At 41.8% G+C, this 11,368-nt stretch overlaps 1 protein-coding gene across 3 annotated transcripts; it reads left to right on the forward strand.

Annotated features, from left to right (window-relative positions):
* The first annotated feature begins 990 nt into the window (after window positions 1–990).
* On the forward strand, window positions 991–11,111 carry LOC135711268 (peptidoglycan-recognition protein SB2-like). 3 transcript variants are annotated; one of them, XM_065234067.1, is made up of 4 exons: window positions 991–1,661; window positions 10,116–10,370; window positions 10,413–10,760; window positions 10,818–11,110. In XM_065234067.1, the coding sequence occupies exons 1-4, from the start codon at window positions 1,649–1,651 to the stop codon at window positions 11,018–11,020; spliced, it is 819 nt and encodes a 272-aa protein (XP_065090139.1). In that variant the 5' UTR covers window positions 991–1,648; the 3' UTR covers window positions 11,021–11,110. The 3 variants fall into 3 exon arrangements, with proteins under 3 accessions (XP_065090139.1, XP_065090140.1, XP_065090136.1); XM_065234068.1 differs by having other exon boundaries at window positions 1,083–1,661; window positions 10,425–10,760; XM_065234064.1 differs by lacking the exon at window positions 991–1,661 and having other exon boundaries at window positions 9,922–10,370; window positions 10,425–10,760; window positions 10,818–11,111.
* Window positions 11,112–11,368: the final 257 nt, after the last annotated feature.

Below are 11,368 nucleotides of genomic sequence, written 5' to 3' on the forward strand. Positions count from 1 at the left end.
ATAAATTACAGATCATTCTTTAAGCGATGCCGGTGGTGTAATGGTAAGCGTGATTGCTTCTCACCCCAAAGAGCCAACGTTCGAACCCAGTCGGCGCCGTCGGGATTTTCTGAGGCATACAATCTCTGATCCGAAGGGAAGTAAAGCCGTTGGACCCCGGTCCATGAATTTGATAGGTTGATAGGTAGGGTCCAGGTGTGGGAGCTGCCTCGCTGGCGTCGGTAGCATTGGTACTCAGTACGGAAAACAAGATCAACGGAAAACAAATCATGGAAAAAAAAACAAATCATTCTATAGAATTCTGAGGACAAACCCTGGAATTATAAGAGAAAAATTAAAAAAATTCTACATTATTTTGAAAGGAGAAGATCCAAAATCATTATGATATGAAATCCGAAAAAAAACCGTTGAATGCATTTGGAGGGATTTTTAATTTTTGTAAATACAATTCTTATGTCATTTTAGAGGATTTAAAAAATAGTTGAGTAGAAATCTTCAATCGAAATTGAATGGGGATCGTGTGGAAAATTACAGACCAAACGAACAGCACGCTCCACTTGGCCATTGCTTTTCGGGTGATAAGGGGGCCTTAATCAAAACATGCCAAAATCGAGAGCCATCTGTACTTACAAATAAGTTGAAAAATTAAATGGTAATGATATGCTGATGATAATGTACTAAATCATGACCCTTTTTCAACCCAAAGATGTCGAAAACTGGAATTAGATTGGAAAATCAGTGCACACTACAGAAGCCTAATTTCAAAATCACGCGTGACAAGTACAGTGATACGATGATTCCAATACTTGCCCGCGGCCGATAAGGTCTCGTTGTTTGCTCCCTAATCTCCCTGTTTAATTACGCTCGTTCTACATCCCCCACGTCTGGAACCGATTCGGCACAGTCTATCGGTGCAGTTTGCAGATACAGGAAGTTTTGTAAGACTACTATACAGTAATTCGAGTCATTTCACGTTGGAAGCAATAACACTATACCCCCATGCGGTGTGGCTGCTACTCATCCATAAACAAACCACGCCAATAGAGGCCTGACGGAATCATCAATCTATTTAAATAGAACACTCCCGCCTGGTGAGAAAAAACAAATTGTTTATTACACTGCAACTGAGAGCAGTCGATAGCTGCCTGTCTACGGCGAACCGAGGAGGTTCAAGAGTTTATCTGTACCGACAAGTGCACATCGGGAGAAGAGAGGCCGATCGGCTGCTAGTGTTATAATCATATATAGAAAGCCAATCGATCACCCATCGAGCTGTTGAGCGTGTACAAGATTTCCCTCCATTCAGTATGTGCAAATCAGTGCTGGCGTTCTCAGATGACAATTTCGCACACTGCGAATAACAAGTTTGTCCCAGAACCTCCTTGAGCTAGGCTAGAAAATAAAAACAAAAACCGTTCTAGTGCTCCAAACAATCGACATTAGTTGTATAGGCCAAAGAGCCTATCTTTGCCCAGGAGGGAAGTATTTTTTTAATGTAGCGAATCCTCAAAAGGCCCAACTCAACGGTCGGTCGTACTTTGTGCGTTCCACGTGAGGGCCTTCCAAAGATCCGTTTTTCTCGGAAATCTATGGCGTGAGTTGTATCTGAAGTTCCTCGTAAGCAAGTCGGTCGTCGGCGTCAGCCAGTATGTACACTTCAGGTAAGTTCTTGTTCAGTGTGTGATTGGATTAACGTCGATCGTCATAGGAAGACAATATTTGCATTTTGATAAACTATCAACCAGCAGTGGCGGCGGAGACGGATCGTATAGAAGATCCTAGTATATTTCTCACCGCCGAGGATGATATGAAGGCACTGAGTTGATAACGAGACAAAGGGTAAACAAATCACTTCCATGGCTCGGTGATAGTTGTTGGCTTGGCACCATCTGACTGTCTTCTAGCCGTTAGAAGGATAAAGAAGCTTACAAGGCTGGTTGTAGTGAGTGTTTGTTTCAGTGCAGTTGGTGTGGTAACGTGATTCTTGGAAGGATTCGGAATTTGCCGGTTTGAATCGGTACATTCTAACAGCCATGAATCAAATTGTTCACGTGGTAGCGTATTACGGTACATTGGTAATATTTCAACTAACTTCGATGGTATTCTTCATAAAATGTAGTAACGACTTCATACACACAGATTCATCGAACACAAATAAATTTGATGACCCAAACATGAGCTTTAAAGCAGAGACAATAGAGAAGATTGGTCTTTGTTTTCAGTTAAATAACACAAACTTGTTAGGGTTGATAGAATTACGACATTTTTGACCCGCTTTTCTTCGGCAACCAAAAATAGCTATTTGTACTGTCCATCCATCTAGGTGAGAATTAAAAATAGAAGAGTTGTATCTATGGACCCAATCTTTAGATCATAAGCCAACATTAGACTCCAATCCCCTGTTTGCTTCAGAAAATGCAGTGACGATAATGTAGTGTAGTGTAATTACGCAATGAGCTAAATCGTTAATGAAGTGATAAAGAAAATGATCATAATTGATTTTGAATCACGAAAAAAACAAACAAACCAACATAAGTGGATCTACGAAGATACTATCTAAGAAAATCATGTTAAAACGTGTGAATGGTAGGTTGGTTTCAGAACACGTGAGAATTGATGAAACCGAAACCGATGTTGTTTGCTGTTTGTATGTGAGCGTTCCTCATCTGCGGGTTTGCAGCAGGGTGGTTCGATGCCTTCTGGTGCGAAAAATAACTACTGAAAGTAGGGCTGCGTAAATCAAGGGATTTATCGTTACAACGATATAGTTTGCTTTCAATATAGTTATCGGTGACGTATCAGTTTTCAAATTATCGATATTGGCCATTTTTGTGAGCCTTTCAGTAGTGTTTAAATGCACCATGGGTACATATTGCAAATATTCTTCTTCTTCTTCCTATTCTTCTTCTTCTTCCTATTCTTCTTCTTCTTCCTATTCGCATTTTAGGCTTATTGCTTATCACATATTAGCTTATTGCGCGCTCTCAACTTAGTGTTCTAGATGCGCTTCCGCAGTTATTAATTGAGAGCTTTCGATGCCCGTATCATTTTTGCATTAATATAATTGTGTGACCAGTACAATCATACTCTATACCCAGGGAAGTCGAGAAATTTTCCAACCCAAAAATTGTTTATACCAGACAAGAAATCGAACACAGCCACCTCCAACATAGTCTTGCTTTGGCAATGCGCCTTTACCGACTGAGCTAAATGAGGACCCATGCAAATATGTCATACGATTAACATGATTCTAGATCAGACAGCTCCTGAAAGCGCTTAATATATGACCTGCTTGCGAAAAATACGTTCTAATTGGACCGATGTTGCCAGGCGAAGATCAGGCTCTCGGACAGTCTTCTAAATTGCCAGGATCGAATGATTTTTGTCCTTCCGGTATTGCAAAAAAAAAAAAATTAAAAACTACCTTTCCAATATATTTTTACGCAGCCAATTTCGATAGTGACCAAAACAAGCTAAGAAAATTATAACTTGGAAACGGCTAATTTTATCAAAATAATGTCTAAGAAGAGCATGAGCGGCATTAGCATGATTGACCGCCCACGGTTGCTATTCTTTTATTGTCAAATCAGGTGCAATTATTTGGGCAGAATCCACCCAGATCGGTCAAAACTGAACCTACCCAAAAATGGGTAAACTGTGTTGGCAGTTACAATTTTACAAATGAACAACATCGACATGAATCCGATCGACTTTTTCGCTATTCTAATATCTATATGCAATCTTCACACTGCCGTACTCTAACGGAACTATCAACTCTATGCTTTAATCTACTCCATCTATCGTATAAAAATTACCACTACAGTCTGTTATTTGAAATTAGCATCTTCAACTACGATCGACTTTGTTAATTTGCCCATTTTTGGGTACGTTCAGTTTTGACAGATCTGGGTGGATTCCACCCAAATTTGGGTAGTCGCTATTTCATCTGATCTGAATTGTTGTCTTGACCCTACTCCTGTCGATGCGTCGCTTGAACAGCTTTGGGTAAAGCTTAAATTATCTAACTGTACCGTTAGCATTGGAGTCATTTACCTACCACCGGATCGTAAGGCTGATTTGAGCAGCATAACGAATCATGTCGAATCCATTGGAGCTGTACTTACACGTGTTGGTGCAAACGACCACGCACTTCTACCATAGAGGTAACTCTAAGACCAGAAGGTCCAAAAGAAACGTGCTCATCTTTTTGGCTCAGCTCTGGTACTATCTTCGGTACAAAGCTAATCGATGCACCACTCGAAACATAGGAAAATTCACGAGCCCCTCATATTATCTGTCAAACTTTCATAGCGAATCAAAACAAACATAGTGTAGTACTAGAATTTCGACTGGCATGGGGTTAGTTAATCGATTTGCTTGGGACCAATAGGCTAGTCAAGTAGTGAGCCAATTTAAAATCGTTAGTTCCCACCGATTGCTCTACTAGGAGATTACAATCAATCTGGTTTAGTTTGGGACTCTTCAAGAAACGGTCAACCAACAGTAGATGTATTGCAATCCAACATATATGTCGCTTGTGCTGCATTACTCAACGGATTTAGTCTGCATGGCCTAACACAAATCAATACAATCGACAACCGAAATGGTCGCCTCTTGCATCTAGCTCTGGTGAATGATACGACACTTGAAAGATGCTCGATATCAGCGGCTACGGAATCTTTATCTATTCTCGATGCTGATCACCCTCCATTAACAGTCGAAGTCAACGTTTCTAGAGGTTTCGATTTTGAGGACTGTCTGTGAGGACCACCGTAGCACAATACTATCACCGTAACAGCCGACCAGATGATGGCTCTGGCTATTGTACTGGCCATCGATCGACCAGCAGTTGATTGTAGATCCAGATCACTTTCGCTTTCATTAGCACACGGGAGATGAGGTGGACGATGAGAGCGAGAGATTTGGTCTACGATTCGATCTCTTGTGAAACTCACCACATACACGATGGGATACTGGGATCGGGTTAGAGAGTAGATAACGGATATTTTGTATTTTAGTTGATAAGTGGCACAAGGTCGAAGACGGTCCTGCGAGACCGAGAAATATTATTGTAATTTGTGGTGTAGTCTGTTCAGAATAAATGTAGTGTAGTTAGAGTTTGTGTTTCGTACAAAACTTGTGTGTTAATGTTATTTGTATAATGAAGGAAGAACTTGTACCCTTCACCTGTTGTCCGTAATATGCGGTGAAGATTTGCGTGCCCATCATTGATCCGTTCCCTGTCGATCAATCATCGAACGATTGAGTTGGACACCAACAATCGTTGTTACGCTAGTGTAGAGCGTTCACCTCCACCAAAGTTTCTTCAGCAAGGACCCAGGTAAACCTACAAGGACTTTCCCGAAGATCCAGGTTATGATTTTTGCAGGGCAGATTTCGAATGAATGGTGGATGCACTTTACCATACAGACTGGGCACATTTGGACACTTCCGGAGATGTGGACGATGCTGTTGATCGCTTCACTCGGATTATCCATAACATCATTGTTGATCATGTTCCTTTGTGTAGGCCTAGCCCGAAGCCAGCTTGGGGAAATGCACATCTGCGACATTTGAAGCAGCTGAGCTCGAGAGCACTTCGGAAATACTGCAGATCTCGTTGTCCATTCGCTAAGCAGGTATTCAATCGAGCTAGTAACAGATATCGGACATACAATTGCTTCATGTACAAACGCTACACTCTACGTATGCAAGACAATCTTAGGAGAAACCCAAGGAATTTTTGGAAATTCGTCAACTCCAAGCGGAAGGATTATGGATTACCTGTTGAAATGTTTTTGGGCAATCATTTCACCAGTACCTCATCTGATAAGTGCGAGCAATTCGCTAATCACTTCAAGGGTGCCTTCAATGGTTCTACGTCATCTCCAGCTCTCAAGTCGAAAATGCTTGCAGAGACACGCCACGCAACGTCTATTCATTGGGAAATTTTCAGATTTCTCTCCAGCAGGTTAAATCTGCCATCGATAAATTGAAATACTCCACATCACCTAGCCATGATGGTATTCCGTCATGTAACTTGAAGATGCTATGATTAACTCAACTGTTCAACATTTCCTTGCGTGAGCGTAAATTTCCCTCCAGCTGGAAAACTTCCATTATGTTACCAGTTCACAAAAAGGGCGATAAGCGTAACATTGAGAACTATCGTGGAATAACTTCACTGTGCGCCTGCTCTAAGATTTTTAAGATCATAAACAACGACATGCTGTTCACCTCCTGCAGGAATTATATTTCTTCAGCATCTATCGGCATCTACGAACCTCGTCCAGTTCACTTTATTTTGCTTGCATAAAATGGATCTTGGCACACAAGTTGGTGCAGTGTACACCGACCTAAAATCTGCTTTTGACCGAGTTGATCATGAGATTTTGCGTGAACAGCTTGAAAGACTTGGTGTTTCTTCAAACTTGACCTGCTGGCTTAGATCATATATTAAGGACCGGAGACTCATTGTGAAGATTGGACGTGATTGCCACAGGGGAGTAACCTGGGTCCCCTGCTGTTCTCAATTTTCATCAATGAGTTATGTAAAGCACTGCCCCTTGGCTGCCGCTTATTCTATGCTGATGACGTCAAAATTTACATGGTGGTGAAATGTCTTCAGGACTGTGTCGCACAATTAATAGACCGTTTCGCTGAGTGGTGCTCCAGAAATAGCCTTACGCTAAGCATTCACAAATGCAACGTTATCTCGTTCCACAGAAAACAGAAGCCAATCATACATGACTACAACATCGCCCAGCAGCCTCTTGAGCGTGTTTATCAAGTACGGGATTTAGGAGTTATCCTTGATTCTGCGTTAACCTTCCGTTTACATTACAATGTAATTATCTCCGGAGCTAACCGACAGCTTGGATTCATCTTCAAGATAGCCAACGAATTCCGTGACCCTCTCTGCCTTCTTTCGTTATGTTGTGCTCTGGTACGGTCGATACTGGAATCAAATGCTGTAGTTTGGTCACCGACAAACCGACATGACACTTAATTCTGACTTAGGCCCAAAAATCGTAAACGGCCGATTTAAATGTGCAGTGATCCGAACTGTCAAAACCATAGGATTTTTTGATCTAGATAAAAATAATTTGTCCAGAATAGATCAGACACGAACCAATTCATAACTTTTGCATGCGGGTTCATGGCTTAGCTAAATATTTCCCGCGAACAAGGAGCCAGATGTCAGTAGTGTCGGTTTGTCGGTGGTTTGGTGCCCATATCAATCAACGTGGATTGCCAGGATCCAAAGGAAATTTGTAAGGTACGCCCTTCGTAATCTTCCATGGAGAGATCCACTCAATCTGCCGCAGGACTGCTGTAGACTGCTGGGTATTGAAACTCTAGAAAAAAGACGATCCACTGCGCAAGCGGTATTTGTGGCTAAAATCCTTTTAGGAGACACGGATTCACCTGATATCCTGGCCCAGTTGAATATTTACGCTCCAGAACGAATCCTTTGCCAACGTGATTTTCGGAGGCTCGAGTCCCGCAATGCTTTATATGGTCAGCATGATCCCATCCGTTTCATGTCAGCTAGCTTCAACCAGATGTATTTACTGTTCGACTTCAACCCAACAAACAATTTGAGTTGATTAACAGCTGAAAAGGCCATTTTTTAGCTGAAGACGCTTATTTTTGCCTGAATAAGCGCTTATTCAACATTCAATGTTTGTTGGGAACGCTTTTGCCACTACATTTAAGCGCTGACTATCGGATAGACGGTAGAATAATAAGTACACTCAACAATTTCATAATCCAATGATCGTTCGATTTGGGAAATTGGTGAGTAACTGTCCAATTTCATTAGACTGATAGAGTTATGTTACTTGATATTCTTTTTTGGTCCCGGTTTGTATCAAACTTCATTAAGCCTGTTAGTCGGCCGGCGCCGGTGGTGTAGTGGTAAGCGTGACTGCTTTCTCACACCCCAATGGGTCTGGGTTCATTCCCAGCCGAGGTCGGTGGGATTTTTCTGAGGCATCAAAATCTCTGGTCACGTCTTCCTTCGGAAGGGAAGTAAAGCCGTTGGTCTCGGCCCATGTGTGTGAATGGGTGCGATATCCTACGCAAGTGTGGAAGCTGCCCTCCTGCACATTCGATTGCCGTCAATGGATAGCAATCGATGTCCGTCGGTGATTGGCACTAGATTGCGGAACAGAGAACGACGTTAAATAAAGGAAAGAAGAAAAAAAGAAGACTGTTAGTCAGATGTTTTATTTTCATAATAATAATAAACAATTGTTCAAGCTTTCATAACAAGCACCGACGTGACGATTCTTTAAGCCCTGGCTAAACAAGCTATTCAATGATATATCGTTCTCGAGAGCAGTATCGCTTTTCCTATGTTCTACAAATCGCTATATATTCGCGATCAATTATGTCAAGGCGAATGAGAACGACCCAAATTTGAGTTTAGTTCACTCATAATCGCCAAAAGTGCAGGAACTCAGCGATGAGTTCATTTGGCTTATGTTTCCCCAAGTTGTTCCAGGATTTTCCAGGGAAAAATTCCCGAATTCGAGAAAAGTGAAGATTGGATTCACTCAGTCTATTGGTACTACTCCGAGACTGAATAAAATTTTCGTCAATTTCCTCATTTTTCGGCAGATTTTTTAGGTTTTCCACAGGAAACCATAAGACAAATTTTACTCATCGCTGAGTTCCTGCACTTTTGGCGATTATGAGTGAACTAAACTCAAATTTGGGTCGTTCTCATTCGCCGTGTACAATCGAGATTTTTTTCTATTTTTTAGGGTCCTGGAGAAAACCTTACCTTAATTCGAAGTGTTTCTGGTTAATTGACATGGTCATGTGGTATTAGGTCATAGCGAGAATTTTTATGTACCACTTCAATACGTGACGCATTTGACCACAAACTTTTACAAATTTATGGTGGTCTTGAAAAGGACCATTTTGTCGTGATGGCTGAGTAATACTGAGCTATTAGAGTGTTCAACACAGATTAGACTGGTGAGCTATATGTTGTTTGGAACGAGGGTGACGCGTTTGGCATAGATGGCCCACAGCGACTCACGAAGGGCTACTGAATCCGATCAGTAGCGGTGCGGCTTCTTCCTCCTTCTTCGATGAATGAACGCTCATGTGGGCTGCAGCTCACTGCTTGCGGGCAGCTTTTCGTTGTGTACTGGAGAACAATGTTCAACGCCACTCGCCGAAAGCACTCCATCTGCTGCTGATGTTTATAGATCGGACACCACCACACACGGTGATTGAATAAGCACCGTTCAGATGTAATTCGATTTTGAAATCTGTGTTAGGGAAAGCGCTTCTTGTAGGCGATCGGTGATAATTTTGATCACCATTGCAACAGTTGGACATTTGGGTAATTTTCAATAGTGACCTATTGAAAATTAATAGAGTGTTCATTTTAGCAGATTCGCAGATAAATTTCCAATTGATTGGCTTATTTAGAATTTAAATGTTGTATGTGGTCAAAACCTGACCACTTTTCGTAATGCGGTCGATCTTGGTTTTTTGAAATTGCACCCCCAATATGTCGCCGAAAGACGTAATCCTATGTCAAAACCAAATCACTTCTTTGCTTCGTGCTCTATATGCATTTCTTAGCCTACCATTACACGACTTTGTAATACTGCGAGGCCATCGCAATCATTGTAGCCTGATCTAATTACTGATAATCTAAATCTAAATACGAACCACTTCCGTCTCAACTTGAACGAACTCAAAACATCGTGCAATACTTAATGTAAAACATATTAACTGACTACAAAAATGCTTCATTCTCGCATGTTATCATATTGATAGCCACGTCTAACTGCCGAGTGTTGTCTCATTTCCAACCTCTCGCCTTATCTGCTGCATCATCTGCTGAAATGGAAACTATGCCTATCTCAGCAATCAACTAGCATTCTGTATTTCAGACTCAGCCTTTCTTCGCGTTACTAACCTCAAAATGCTAATATTCCTGAATTCCCGTCTGGTTCTTAGCGTGCAGCGTAATTTTGAGCAGAAATCGCTCTACTCCGATGATTTGTTGGTTCAAGATACAAACCGACTGGAACTATTCCTAGAACAGTGCTATAGTAACTGCTCCAACTTCTTTCTTACCGTTGCAGCCCGAACCGCAGCCATCAGCAGTTCCAATCGCTTGAAGAATCCAATTAGCAGAAGTGGCAGTTATTCATCTGAGTACGATGTGGAAGCAGGAGAGCGAACCCCTCTTTTGGTTACAAAGATCAATTTCGAACCCGACCGTAACCGAGCACGGCAGCTGCAAACCGTTCAAACTACGGCTCTTCTCGGCATACTGGCACTGATTTTGTTCCTACTGCTGGGCGTTATAATAGCAGTTTACTTGCTGCTGATGCAAGGTAAGCCAATTAGATAGAGTCTAAATACTTCTTTTCAAATAGATCATTTTACAGTACCGAGCCCGTGGCCAGTATCTCATCCGTTCTATCTGGTGGAACGCAATGTATGGTGGAAGCACCAGGTAGCTGAGCTGAGTCCTTTGGATAAATTTGCCACCCAGAATGTGATACTCCTGCACACGAGAAGTGCACCATGCCGGGATCAAGGCACATGTATCAATCTGGTACAGAAGCTAGAGCACGATGCGTGGACTGAGAATGGGACTCACATTCCGTACAACTTCTTGATCGGTGGCGATGGGAAAACGTACGAAGGACGAGGCTGGAAATCGCAGCATGGATTTTACAATCTTCCCGGACTGAACGACACTATCGTAGTTGGTGTTATTGGTATGGAGATCGCAATAATCTTGGTGTCATGTTTAGTAAATTCTATCACTCATCCAGGAACTTACAACGACCGACGACCCGACAACGTGATGTACGCTGAAACGAAGGCACTGCTTACGGAATCTATACGAAGGTTCAGCTTATCACCCAACTATCGATTGTATGGCGTCATTGATAGCTCAATACCGGGCAACGATGCTGCGGCGCTTTATGAAGAGGTTAAAGAGTGGAGGCACTGGAGAGGATTCGTTACAGTTTAGTGACATTTTTGTAGATCAATTTTACATTTTTATTCAATCACTGACGTAGGCTTAGGTCCTCAAGTATTATGGGAACAATGTGAAGGGCTCTAATTAAATGATTAGTTTTATTTTTAAATATCGATGTTTTATTTTAATTGTCACTCAAACATCAAGCCTCCAATCTGATGAAATCGATGAAATCAAACGAGTGATGTTTAGTGATTGAGCATTTCCACGCCAAATAGCAAATCGGTAGGACGTGACTCTCTTCGATTTGAATGAAACTTTGCTGATTTATGCGACGTCAAATTCAAATCGCAGAGAATCAGCAAAATTGCAGGGCCCAACAAAGTCATTTTTAATCGA

This window comes from Ochlerotatus camptorhynchus, unplaced genomic scaffold (genome assembly GCF_037179485.1).
Source record: "Ochlerotatus camptorhynchus isolate MF236.1 unplaced genomic scaffold, CSIRO-AGI_Acam_v1.1 ptg000429l, whole genome shotgun sequence".
Classification (NCBI taxonomy): Eukaryota; Metazoa; Arthropoda; class Insecta; order Diptera; family Culicidae; genus Ochlerotatus; species Ochlerotatus camptorhynchus.